At 41.0% G+C, this 14,312-nt stretch overlaps 1 protein-coding gene and 1 non-coding gene across 2 annotated transcripts; both read left to right on the top strand.

Annotated features, from left to right (window-relative positions):
- The first annotated feature begins 6,101 nt into the window (after positions 1 to 6,101).
- On the top strand, positions 6,102 to 6,205 carry LOC112700203 (small nucleolar RNA R71). The gene has a single exon (XR_003153117.1). It is a non-coding gene; the product is annotated as a small nucleolar RNA R71 (small nucleolar RNA).
- A 5,288-nt stretch (positions 6,206 to 11,493) lies between these two features.
- LOC112805646 (uncharacterized) lies at positions 11,494 to 11,856 on the top strand. Its single transcript, XM_025848000.1, has one exon. It carries the CDS (start codon positions 11,494 to 11,496, stop codon positions 11,854 to 11,856), a length of 363 nt encoding a protein of 120 aa, XP_025703785.1.
- The last annotated feature ends 2,456 nt before the right edge of the window (positions 11,857 to 14,312 follow it).

The raw sequence follows: 14,312 nt of genomic DNA, 5'->3' as shown, positions 1-14,312 counted from the left end.
AAGGCTGCCAACCGCCCGTTGAGTTGCTGTACCTCTTTGATACAAGTCGGGCTTTTCATGTCGAGTACGGCCCTGCACTTGTCCGAGTTCACTTCGATTCCTCTCTGTGTGATCATAAAACCTAAGAATTTTACCAGCTTCCACTGCGAAGGTACATTTTGTGGGATTGAGTCGCATGCCGTGTCATCTTATGGTGTTGAATACTTGTGTCAGGTCAGATAGTAACATCTCTTCATTTTCCGTCTTCACTAGTATGTCGTCCACGTAGACCTCCATGATCTTTCTGATGTGATCCGAAAAAACTTTGTTCATTAGCCTTTGGTAAGTAGCTCCTGCGTTTTTGAGACCAAAAGGCATAACGATGTAGCAGTAATTTGCCTTTGGGGTCAGGAAAGAGGTTTTTTCTTGGTCGGGTGGGTACATTGGGATTTGGTTACCCGAGTATGCGTCCAAAAAGGAGAGGTATTTGTATCTGGAGGAAGCATCTACCAGTGCGTCGATGTTTGGGAGTGGATAAGGATCTTTCGGGCAAGCTTTGTTGAGATTGGTATAGTCGGTGCACATTCTCCACTTATTATTTGACTTTTTTACCAAAACGACATTAGCAAGCCATAGCGGGTATTTGACTTCTCTTATGAAGCTTGCCTCCAGTAGGGCTCATACCTGTTCTTCCACTGCTTGAGAGCGTTCTGGTCCTAGCTTTCTGAGCCTTGTTGTACCGGCCGAGATCCTGGGTAGACTGCTAGCTTATGGCACATTAGTTTGGGATCTATGCGTGGAATATCTGCGGCCTTCCACGCAAAGAGGTCGGCGTTGTCACGTAGGAACTGTATGAGTGATTTTTTATGTCCCCTTTTAGGAGTATGCCGAAGTTAGTTGTTTGGTCTGGGGTGTTTCCGATCTGGATTTTCTCTACTTCTCCTTCAGGTTGTGGGCGGAGCTCTTCCCGCCTCTGAACTCCTCCGAGCTCGATTGTATAGAATTCTTCTCCTCTGCCTCTGAGGTTTAGACTCTCGTTGTAATAGCGGCATGCCATCTTCGGATCTGCCTTTACTGTGGCTATTCCTTCGGCGGTCGGGAACTTCATGCATAGATGCGGGGTCGAGACTATTGCGCCGAGTTGATTTAGCGTTGCCCGCCCTATTAGGGCATTGTAGGCTGAGCTTACATCAACGACGATGTAATCTATTTTGAGTGTCTTTGACTGACTTCCCTTTCCAAAAGTTGTGTAGAGCGGGATGTATCCCATTGGTTGAACCGGGGTGTCTCCTAACCCGAACAGGCTGTCCGAATAAGCTCTGAGTTCTTTTTCTTCCAAGCCAAGTTTGTCGAAAGCGGTTTTGAATAAGATATCGGCAGAGCTCCCCTGATCTATCAGTGTGCGATGAAGATTTGCGTTTGCCAGTATAATAATGATGACCATGGGATCGTCATACCCTGTCGTGATGCCGGATGCGTCTTCCTTGGTAAAAGTGATTGTCGGGATGTCGGGTGCTTCCTTCCTTTCTGCGACGTGGTATACGTCTTTGAGATGTTTTTTGCGGGATGATTTGGAGATTCCTTCCCTGGCGAATCCTCCGTGTATCATGTGGATATGTCTTTCTGGCATCCGGGGTGACCGTGCGATTGGTCCGACGTCTTCTGTTCTTCTTCTTTTCCTTTGTTCATCATCATGGGTTGCCAGGTATCGATCTAACTTTCCTTCTTGTATGAGCTTTTCTATGACGTTTTTTAAGTCAAAACACTCGTTGGTGGAGTGCCCCCGGATCCGATGGTATTCACAATATTCAGCCTGGTTTCCTTTTCCTTTTTTGCCTTTGAGTGGTCGAGCTGGTGGTATTTTTTCTATGTTGCAAACCTCTCTGTAGATATCCACAAGAGACACCCAAAGAGGGGTGTAATTGTGGTATTTTTTGATTTTCTCTCCATGGCGATCTTCTTTCTTTCTGGAATCTTTATCTTTATCCCGAGAGGTGAACCCGACCTTTGAGGTCTCTCCTAATCGGGAGTTTTCTTCCATGTTGATGTACTTCTCCGCTCGTTCTTGCACCTTGTTCAGAGACGTAGGGTACTTCTTTGATATAAATTGACTAAAAGGCCCTTCTCGCAGGCCATTAATGAGGCCCATGATAGCGGCTTCTGTTGGCAGGTTTTGTATATCCAAGCAGGTCTTGTTGAATCTCTCCATGTAGTTGCGCAGGGTTTCCCTCTCTCCTTGTCTGATTCCCAGTAAGCTCGGTGCATGTTTAGCTTTGTCCTTTTGGATGGAGAATCTGGCCAGGAACTTCTTGGCCATGTCGTCGAAACTTGAGATGGATCTAGGAGGGAGGTTATCAAACCATCTAATTGCTGTTTTTGTTAAAGTAGTTGGAAAGGCTTTGCACCGAACTGCATCTGAGGCGTCTGTGAGATTCATTCTACTCCTGATGTTGCTGAGATGATGGCTGGGATCCATAGTGCCGTCGTACAAGGTCATGTCTGGGAGTTTAAAGTCTTTTGAGATTCTTCTCTTCATGATCTCTTTGGTGAATGGATCTTGCTCTTTGCGGGTGCTATCTTCGGGAGTGGAACGGTCGACTTTAGTCTTGACATCAGCTTCAAGTTTTAGGAGCTTGTTCTCCAATTCCCGACGTCACCTTATTTCTCTTTGCAGGTCCTTCTCAGCCTCTCGTTGGCGTAGAGCTTCTGCCTCAAGTTATTTTAGCCGATCTTGAAACGCATCCAGGGCTCCCTCGTTTGGGGAGTTCTTTTGTTGATTTAGGAAGTATCTTTTGGTGTAGTGTCCGTGTTTTTGTGTGACGTTCTATCCTCTAGATCTGAGCCGTGGTTGTTGTCATGGTCGTCCGCTATGGTGCTGGGATGACTTCCAGGATCCCCGGCAACGACGCCAATATTTTGAGGGTTACCTGAAACTGTAGGTCGATCTTGGACGAGATCTTCGTACTTGGTCGGAGCTGTTGTATCTGACCTGTTGACGGTGGCTGGAGCCGCTGTGTCTGACTTGTTGGACACGGTGGTGGTGCTGATCCTTCGTTCCCGGAGGGTGGGGGTACCTGCAAGGGACTTCGATGCTTAAGTTAGCAATGGTATTAAGCAGGTATTGAGTAGAATCAGAGTATGAGTTATACCTGGGTGCTCCAGTGTGTTTATAATAGCATAGAGTAACCTTCTTAGATAAGATAAGTTAGTTATCTTATCTTATCTTTATCTTATCTTTAATTGAGGTCATCTTATCTTCAAGGGAGCCGCCCTTCTCTCTGTAGGCTTGGGCTGCCTTAGGATTTGGGGCGTGTTCCTCCGTTTGGGCCCTCTATTGAGCCTTCCTGTGATTTGGCCGACCTCTTTGAGAAGAGGTCGGGTCCTCCTGACCTTAAAGAGGTCGGTCGCTTTGTCTGTAGAACATCCCGGGTCAGAGATCTCAACCCAGGGTATAAACATTTTCTAATGATCCATGCATTGGCATAGAACTTTTGAACCATTAAGGTTTTGACTTGTTGAATGGGATTAGTAAGAACTTCCCAACCATTTCTTCGGATCTCATGTCGGATCTCCGGATACTCATTTTTCTTGAGCATGAAAGGGACCTCAGGGATCACCTTCTTCTTGGCCACAACTTCATAGAAGTGGTCTTGATGGACCTTTGAGATGAATCTCTCCATCTCCCATGAGTCAGAGGTGGAAGCTTTTGCCTTTTCTTTCCTCTTTCTAGAGGTTTTTCTGGCCTTAGGTGCCATAAATGGTTATGGAAAAATAAAAAGGAATGCTTTTACCACACCAAACTTAAAAGGATTGCTCATCCTCGAGCAAAAAAAGAAAGAAAGAAGGGGAAGAAGAAGAAAAATGGAGGAGATGGAGGGAGAAGTGAATTCGGCCAAGATGGTGGAAAGGTGTATGTGTTGTGTGAATATGAAGGAGTAGTGAGAGGTTTATATAGGGGTGAGGTAGGTGAAGTTTTTGGGGAAGAGATATGGAGGTGATTGTGAAGAGGTGATGGGGAAGAGTGAATGAGTTGATTGGTGAGGGGTATTTGGGGAAGAGTGTTGTGGGAGGGTAGGTGGGGATCCTGTGGGGTCCACAGATCCTGCGAGGTCAAGGATTTATCATCCCTGCTCCTATTAGGCGCTCAAAACGCCTTAGAGTGCAATTCTGGCATTTAAACGCCAGTCTGCTGCCCTTTTCTGGCGTTTAAACGCCAATTTTCCTTCCTGTTCTGGCGTCTAAATGCCAGTTTCTTGTCCTGTTCTGGCATTTAAACGCCAGTCTGGTGCCCTATTCTGGTGTTTAAACGCCCAGAAAGATGCCAGATTGGATAGTTAAACGCCCATTTTGCTACCCTTACTAGCGTTTAAACGCCAGTAAGTCCTTCCTCTAGGATGTGCTGTTTTCAATGCTATTTTTGATTTTTTTTGTGATTGTCTTTGTGACTTCTCATGGAGTCTCACAGATAATCAGAGTATGGTTGAGATCTCTCAACACCAAACTTAGAGTTTGGCTGTGGCCTCCCAACACCAAACTTAGAGTTTGAATGTGGGGGCTCTATTTGACTCTGTATCGGGAGAAGCTCTTCATGCTTACTCTCCATGGTTACAGAGGGAGAATCTTGAGTCTTTACTACAAGGCATTCTTCATTCACAAGAAGGATCAACTCTCCTCTGTCAACATCAATCACAGCTCTTGCTGTAGCTAGGAAGGGTCTTCCGAGGATGATGGATTCATCCTCATCCTTCCTAGTGTCTAGGATTATGAAATCAGCAGGGATGTAAAGGCCTTTGACCTTTACTAGCACGTCTCTACCTGTCCATAAGCCTTTTTTCATGGATTTGTCTGCCATTTCTAATGAGAATATGGCAGCCTGTGCCTCAAAGATTCCCAGTTTCTCCATTACAGAGAGTGGCATCATGTTTATCCCTGACCCCAGGTCACACAGAGCTTTTTCAAAGGTCATGGTGCCTATGGTACAGGGTGTTAAGAATTTACCAGGATCCTATTTCTTTTAAGGTAAATTTTGCTGAACTAATGTATTCAGTTCATTGGTGAGCAAGGGAAGCTCTTCCTTCCAAGTCTCATTACCAAATAGCTTGGCATTCAGCTTCATAATTGCTCCTAAATATTGGGCAACTTGCCCTTCAACAATGTCTTCATCCTCTTCAGAAGATGAATAGTTATCAGAGCTCATGAATGGTAAAAAGATATCCAAGGGAATCTCTATGGTCTCTGTATGAGCCTCAGATTCCTTTGGTTCCTCATTAGGGTATTCCTTACTGGCCACTGAACGTTCCCAAAGGTTTTCCTCATTGGGATTCACGTCCTCCTCCTCCTCTAAGGTTTCGGCCACGTTGATTATATCAATGGCCTTGCACTCTCCTTTGAGATTCTCTTTTGTATTGCTTGGGAGAGTACTAGGAGGAGTTTCAGTAACCCTTTTACTCAGCTGGCCCACTTGTTCCTCCAAATTTCTAATGGAGGATCTTGTTTAAGTCATGAAACTAAGAATGGTCTTAGATAGATCAGAGACTATGTTTGCTAAGCTAGAAATATTCTGCTCAGAATGCTTTGTCTGTTGCTGAGAAGATGATGGGAAAGGTTTACTATTGATAAACCTATTTCTTCCACCATTGTTATTATTGAAGCCTTGCTTCTATTGATCCTTCCATGAAAAATTTGGATGATTTTTCCAAGAAGGATTATAGGTGTTGCCAAAGGCTTCACCCTTGTAATTCACCTCTGCCATTGCAGGGTTCTCAGGATCATAAGCTTCTTCTTCAGAAGATGCTTCTTTAGTACTGTTGGATGCATTTTGCAATCCATTTAGACTCTGAGAGATCATATTGACTTGTTGGGTCAATATTTTATTCTGAGCCAGTATGGCATTCAGAGCATCAATTTCAAGAACTCCTCTCTTTTGAGTCGTCCCATTACTCACAGGATTCTTCTCAGAGGTATACATGAACTGGTTATTTGCAACTATTTCAATAAGTTCCTGAGCTTCTGCAAGTATTTTCTTTAGGTGAATGGATCCACCTGCAGAGTGGTCCAGTGACATCTTGGAAAATTCAGATAGACCATCATAGAATATATCTAATGTGGTCCATTCTGAAAGTATGTCAGAAGGACACTTTTTGGTCAGTTGCTTGTATCTTTCCCAAGCTTCATAGAGGGATTCACCTTCTTTCTGTCTGAAGGTTTGAACATCCACTCTAAACTTGCTCAGCTTTTGAGGAGGAAAGAACTTGGCTAAGAAAGTCATGATCAGTTTTTTCCAAGAGTCTAGGCTATCTCTGGGTTGTGAGTCCAACCATGTTCTAGCTCTGTCCCTTACAGCAAAAGGGAAAAGCATAAGCTTGTAGATCTCAGGATCAACTCCATTGGTCTTAACAGTATCACAGATCTGCAAGAACTCAGTTAAAAACTGATAAGGGTCTTTTGATGGAAGTCCATAAAACTTGCAGTTCTGTTGCAGTAGAGAAACTAATTGAGGCTTTAGCTCAAAATTGTTTGCTCCTATGGCAGGGATTGAGATGCTTCTTCCATAGAAGTTGGAAGTTGGTGTAGTAAAATCACCAAGCATTTTTCTTGCATTGTTGTTTGGTTCGGCCATAATTGTTTCTTTTGCTGCTTCCCTTTCGAAAATTTTAGTGAGGTCCTCTTCAGAGTTTTGTGCTTTAGCTACTCTTAGCTTCCTCTTCAGAATCCTTTCAGGTTCAAGATCAGCTTCAACAGGTATGCTTTTATCTTTGTTCCTGCTCATATGAAAGAGAAGAAAATAAAGAAAATATGGAATCCTCTATGTCACATTATAGAGATTCCTTGAGATGTCAGAGGAGAACAAGAATGGAAGGATGAGGTAGGTAAGGAAGAATTCGAACACACAAAGAGAGACGGAGTTCGAATTGACAATGGAGGAGGAATGTTAGTGTTTAAATAGAAAAAGATAAGAGAGGGGGAAGAATTTTCGAAAATAAAAAGAATAAAATTTAAAATAATTTTTGAAAAATTGGTTGTGATTTTCCAAAATTAAGAGTGAAAAGGTGGTTTTGAAAAAGAAAAGAAATAAAGTTGAAAAAGATAAGAAGTTATTAGAATTTTTAAAAAAGTGTGATTTGAAAAAGCTATGATTTAAAAAGATATGATTGAAAAGATAAAATTAACAAGATTTGACTTTTTTTAAAAAGTTAATGACTTGATTACTAAGAAACTAAAAGATATGATTCCAAATTTCAAATATTGAATCTCTTTCAACAAGAAAGTAACAAACATGAAATTTTTGAATCAAGATTTTTGAAAATATGAGGAAAAGGTTTGATTTTGAAAAAGATATGTTTGAAAAGATATGATTTTGAAAAAGATATGATTGAAAATATTTGATTTGAAAAGAATTGATTTTGAAAAATTATGAAGATTTGAAAAAGATTTGATTTGAAAACATAATTCCTCTCCTTGTGTCATCCTGGCGTTAAAGGCCCAGGAACTGCATGTTTTGGGCGTTTAACACCCAATTGCTGCATAGTTTGGGCGATTAAACGCCCAGCCAGGTACCTGGCTAGCGTTTAAATGCCAGTTTTCCTTCTTTACTGGGCATTTTGAACGCCCAGCTTTTTCTCTGTAATTCCTCTGCTTTATGTTCTTGGATCTTCATTTTGCTAAATCCTTTATTCAAGAAGATATGTTTTCAATTTTGAAAAATAACAAAATGAGTCAAAACATATAATTCTTGGATCAAAACACAAGATATATGCAAGAACATTATGAACGTCAAAACCGTGACCATAGACCTCTTTAGGTCACCCCTCAAAACCGTGACCATAGACCCTTTTAGGCCACCCTTTTTTAAAAAACCGTGACCATAGGTACTCTATGGTCACCATTTCCAAAAAAACTGTGACCATAGCTTTTTTTTTTGGTCACCCTAAAAAACCGTGACCATAGAGGGTCTATGGTCACGGTTTTTTACCGTGACAAAAAAAACTGTGACCATAGACCCAAAATGTTGTAGTGTTATCATCAATTTATATATTACTAACTTGGTCAAATTAGTTCCAAAGATGTATAAGACATTTAATTGTCTCTTCACTATCAATCTGTTACATTTCTCCATAAAATTAGACCTCAAAAACATAAAATTAGTTCTTGATGAACAGAAAATTGATTATTAAAGGACCATTTTGATGCTGCTGTCACAAATGAGCATCAATGTGTTGCCCCACGTACCTGAACTTTTCTAGGCCTACATGAAATATAAGGATTTAAAATAACAGAACAAAAAGCAGCAGAAGAAAAACTTTGAATAGAAACTGAATTTTAATTCAATTTTCTAGCAACAACTTGATACATCATATGCATTGTCTGGCTCTGTATAAGAAAAGAACAAACTGAGAAAATATTTGCCTTGGATTATATCAAGTCATACATCATTCAAAATCCAGAATTATATTCAGCAAAAGTCAATGTAGCAATCAAAATCCAGAGTCCCAAAATTGTATCAATTCTATATAGCATTCAAAATCCAGAATCCAAAATTGAACTTATATCAAATTTATATTAAGCAAACTCAGAATTACAGAATAATTAACCAGAGGTCAGAACAAAACACCAACAATCTAGCACTGTTAACAACAATGGATAGCGAAGAAAATTAACTCAGAAAACAACTAATTAACCCAGAATAAAAATCAATAATCAACATAATTAAATTCAAAACATTAATATCTCAAAATTCAGCAGAATCATCTATAATACATCATATGCATGTTCAAAATAAATTTGAAATTTCAGAGGGATAGAGTCAGGGAAATAGAATCAGGGAGTGTTAGAGACTGAGACTTGAGACCTGAGAAGGTTGAAGGCTTGAAGCAGAGAAGAAGAGACTTGAAACTTGAGATCTGAAACTTGCGATGGTTGAAGCAGAGACTAAAGACAAAAGGTAGCCTCTTCGACTGCGAGACTCCACGCGAAAAAGAGAAGCCACGACGGAGAAGCAATGACGGTTAGACACGGTGCGGAGCATAGAAGCAGAAACAACGCCAGCGAGGAGGGGAGAAGGAGAAACGACGAGGAGGAGAGAAGCGGCGAGGACCAACGGCAAGGATCCGAGAAGCAGCGACGACCCACGGTGAGGAGCAGCGAAGCGGCAATAACCCACGACGAGGATCAGCGAAGCGGCGTGACCCACAGCGACAAAGCGAGCTCGGACAGAGAGGGCGACAGATAGAGAAAGGAGAGAAGGGTTTGGCGATGAGTTCGAGCTCTGAAGTGGGATGGTGGGTGGTGGCTGTTGTTGGAATTCGAAGGGAGGAGAGGATTGTGGGTGCTGGACGCGGAGAAGAAAGGAGAGATGAGTGGCTTCAATTGGTGTTTGGTGATTTAGGGTTCAGCTTCAGCACTTGCCTTTCTTCTTTTTATTTTTTATTTTTTTTAATTTTTTACACAAAACGGCGCCGTTTTAGAGGGTATATTTCCGAACCGGAAACCCTCTAAAAAACCAGACGGTTCTATCGATTGACTGGTTAACCGCCGGTTCGACCGATTTTTTCACCGATTTTTTGCTAAACGGTTTCTAAGTTTACCGGGACCGACTAGCTGACTGGTTCCCGGTTAACCCGATTAAACCGGCTGGTCGGTCCGATTTTCAGAACCATGCTTGTAACACAAAGAGAGTGCAAAGAGAATTATTTGAATTAGATAAAGATATAGTAGAATAAGTATTAGTAATAGGTGGAGGAATAGAAATTTGAGGTAAAAATTAAAATTCATGAGATACAGGTTTATGAGAAGCATAAGAAACAAAATCAGAAAACATAGATTTGTATATAAAGTTTTGCTCATAAAAAATTATATTCCTAACAATAGTAATTTTATCACTCCTGCCTAGATATTTAAAATCTTTTGAAAGGTCTTAAATAAGATCTATAGTCTAATTTAGTTTTATTGAAAGGTCTTAAATGTGGGAAGCATGCACAACCAAACACCCTTAGCATAGAGTACTCGGTAGGAATTTTGTGTATTGGTTAATATGGTGATTTCAAATTTAAATTTTTTGTTGAGAGTCTATTAATATAAAAAAGAATTTCGCTAGGGAGCCAATAGAATATTTGTACAATGTGTATAATTGGTTATTTATTTGGCCCAATACGAGTTAAAAAATGAACATCCAAGATAAAATATTACTAATTTCTCAAACACAATACACCCATACTATCTAGAATAACCATCCGAGTACCAAGGATAATAAACATCTGATATCCTACTGAATCGAACATCTCTAAACCCCATTGTACACATTATACAGATACTCCATTGGCTCCCTATACTTCCTCTATAAAAAAACAGGCACGAGCATCTTCCCAAAACTAGTTTGGCAATTTAGCAGTAGCTAGTAAAATTAAGCCCATTTTTGTGATAAACGAGATAAGAGAGTAATTATGATGTTTACACTGTAAACGGATACATTAAGATAAATTTCTAGCAACAATAAAAGGATGTGTAACTCTTTGTATTCTCCACAAACATTTCACTACTTCTTTTCTACCTATTCCTTCCAAAAATAAGCCAAAATGTCTAGTAGTAGTAGATACCTGGTTGTAAGTGTGTATTCAAATTGCCGTATGAGAAATAATGATGATGGGGTGACATTTGAGTGTGTGAATCCTATTCTGTTGCGTACTACCCGGCCAATAAGTTCATTGGAAGAATTGAAGAGTCTGATATTGTGTAGCGTCAGTGGTAGCAGGAGAAAAGAGATCAAAAGAGTGGGGTATAGGTCGACGGTGAGGATCTCGATGATGAGTATGTTGCGAATAGCAATGAGAGCGGTTCCTCTGAGGATGATGATGAGGAAGAGTTTGTACCAGAGATCTCGGTTAAGGCATCACGTAGGTATCTTCTGCCTCCCCCGCACCCAATTCCAACCTTGTCATCGGTACCCAGTCACTATGGTACGTTGGATCTAGACGCAATGCAAAGGAAGAACCCATTTTCCAACACGGGTGAGGAAGATTACAATATGGATGGTGGACTGGAGTTTAGGGTTGGCCACAGATTCAAATGCGAAGATGCAATAATGTAGGATGTGGAGAATTATAGCATTCGTAGAAGTGCTAAATATCGAGTAGTGGAGTCAGATCGATTAAAGTACCATGTGCGTTGCCGACAACATGCAGCAAGCTGCCCTTGAAGTCTTCGTATTGCTCTTTGACAAAATCTCAAATACTGGTAAGTTAAAGTTTCATTGTGTTCTATATTCTTAGTTATCGTTGTTATGCTTGTTGAACTTGTTTACCACTTGTGTTCTATTTTGCTAGCGAGGTGCGTAAGGTGGGAGAAGCACACACGTGTTTAGCACCCACAATGTTACAGGACCACTGACAGTTGGACAACAGTCTCATCTACTATGTCATCCTCATGTTGATACAATCAAACCCGTCCGTCAGCATCTCAGTCCTACAAAGTGTAGTTAGGCAAAGCTATCATTTCAAACCCTCGTACAGAAAGGTCTGGATGGCAAAGAAAAAGGTGATTGCACAGATATACGGTGATTGGGAGGAGTCTCACAATAAGGTGCCGAGGTTGCTGCAAGCGCTGCAGAGTTGTTGTCTCGGAACGATGTGTGAGATCAGCATTGCACCGTACTATGATGGGCACCTCATGGTGCGTGACTATAGCATATTTGACAAGGTATTTTGGGCTTTCCCTCCCTGTGTCAAGGCTTTCAAGGATCACAAGCCATTCGTCTCCGTTGATGGTACGCATCTGTATGAAAAATATGGTGGAGTTCTTCTTATTGCAGTGGCCCAGGACGGTAACAGCAATATTCTTTTTATAGCCTTTGCAATTGTTGAGTCTAAGACGATGGAATCATGATCTTTCTTTCTTAACAATTTGAGGCGACACATCACCACACAGGAAGGCCTGTTGATTATTTTTGATAGATCTCAAGCGATCAAGGCTACATTGAGAGCTGAGGATAATGGCTGGCATCCTCCGAGAGCATTTCATGCTTACTATGTGTGACACATGGTAGCAAAATTCATGTTTTATTTCAAGTCTGCTGAGGAAAAATAGTGTCTCATAAATGCTGCTTATAGTCCGTGCAAGGCTGGGTATGAATGGTACATGGATGCGTTGACGTTGTTGTCGCAGAAGATGGCGGATTGGGCCGATAGATTCAATAAAGAGATCTGGCTACAACACTACAATGGCGGTTGTCAGTTCGGTCACATGATAATGAACCCATTCGAGTGCATGAATGTTGTTCTTAAAGGTACATGCTATCTACCAATATCGGCGATCGTGCGATGCACATGCAAGAAGCTGCAATAGTTGTTCATGAAGAAAGGACAGGAGACACACACAGCTAGTGGCGGGTAATCAATTTTTACAATGGCTCATGGTGGCTATTGACAAGAATATAGAGGGAATCTAAAAAATGTGCATCACTCACTGTGATAGATAGGCTTCTGTGTTCATGGTTGATGAGTTAGAGCCATATAAGGGTTGGCCGCAGAGGTCATTCCGTGTTCGCCTCGCAGGAGGCATGGGTGACTGTGGCCTTTTCTAGTTACTCCATTTCCCATGTTGTCATGCGTTGGCCGCCTATGCCGCCGCGAGTATCGAATGGGGTCCATAATTCCATCCGGTGTACACGTAGTAGGCTATGTTCAAGGTATACCAGTCGGAGTTTCCACCGATACCAGATGAGAAACTTTGGCCGAAGTGGTATGGGACACGCCTCTGACCTAACCCCCCCATGCGCAGGAAGTCCACTACCAGACCGGTTTCCACCAGGTTTCGTAATGAGATAGACGAGGGCGAGCATTGATCGCAAAAATTGTTGTCAATCTAGATTTTTCTTCTTAAAAAAAGGAATTATTTCGTTGTAAGCATATCTCCAAACCAACAAATAACTCTCACATCAAATTAAATTTGGTTGTCACAACTAACAAACCCCAATGAAAATTAACTGAAGTATTTAGACTTCGCGTCGTCTCACAAGGAATTGCAATGAAGTGTATGATTATTGGCTAGGAAGTATGTTTTGGGATTTTTTTTTATAAGAGACATGAAAGATAAATGACAAGGACGTAAACTAATAGCTAAAAGGTCTTGGCAAAGGTTGGTGGTCAAGGATCTCTATCCTTATCACTAACCACAACATGAGAATTGGAAAGGATCAACCCCATTAAGTCATCCTCTAACTAATAAAGGAAAGCCAAATGAGCTATGTCAATCCAAGTCCATAAGTCCTAGGTCTCCACCAATTCAATTAATGAGATCTAGGGTTAATGGCTCCCAATCATCAATCACTTGGACATTAGAAACTCAAGAGTTCCTAAGTTACCTTCCCAAGCCAAGAGCATAAAATTCTACTCTAAAGCCCAACCAAGCATTTTATCAAACACTTGGTGGGTAATAAAGGAAAGCATGGTAAATGTGCTAGAATAATAAAATCTAACAACTACCAATGGCTAGAAAAGTAAATCAACAACTTAAATCATCAATAAAGGAAACATCAAACATCAAATTGCATTAATTGTAAATCAAATCCTACCTGAGTTCATCGTCACAAAAGAAACATAAAAAAGAAATTAACATGAAAACTAAGAGAATCAAGAAGTAGGAACAAGAAATCATAAAAGAAATAAGATGAGAACATGGAATTAAGCCTAGATCTAAGATGAAAATATCCTAAGAACCCTAATTCTAGAGAGAAGAGGGAGCTTTTCTATCTAGAAACTAACCTACATGATGCTATACTACCATACAATTTCTCCCCCTTGCCCAAGCTTGAATTCTGCATGAAATAGCATTGGAAATGAGTTGGATTGGGCCCAAAATGAGCTACAAAATTGCTGGCCACGATTTCACTTTAGTGGGCCACGAGCAGCATCAATGCACACGCGTACATGGCGCGTGCGCACCCCTAAACACGAAGCAACATATGGCAAATTTTATATCATTTTGAAGCCCTGGATGTTAGCTTTCCAACGCAACTAAAACTGCCTCATTTGGATCTCTGTAGCGCAAGTTATGATCGATTGAGTGCCAGGAGGTCAGGCTTGATAGCTTTACGGTTCCTTCATTTCTTCATGAGTTCTCCCACTTTGCATGCTTTTCTCCTCACTTCTTCCATCCAATACTTGCCTTATGAACCTGAAATCACTCAACAAACATATCAAGGCATCAAATAGAATTAAAGTGAATTAAATTTAGCTATTTTAAGGCCTAAAAAGCATGTTTTCACACTTAAGCACAAATCTAGGGAGAATTACAAAACCATGCTATTTCATTGAATAAATGTGAAAAAAGGTTATAAAATC

Source organism: Arachis hypogaea, chromosome 6 (genome assembly GCF_003086295.3).
Source record: "Arachis hypogaea cultivar Tifrunner chromosome 6, arahy.Tifrunner.gnm2.J5K5, whole genome shotgun sequence".
In the NCBI taxonomy this organism is placed as follows: domain Eukaryota; kingdom Viridiplantae; phylum Streptophyta; class Magnoliopsida; order Fabales; family Fabaceae; genus Arachis; species Arachis hypogaea.
This window is presented reverse-complemented; position numbering and strand designations above follow the sequence as displayed.

What these genes read in the sequence shown, in the direction of transcription:
- LOC112805646 (XM_025848000.1), top strand. Translation starts at nt 11,494, where the DNA reads ATGGCAAAGAAAAAGGTGATTGCACAGATATACGGTGATTGGGAGGAG.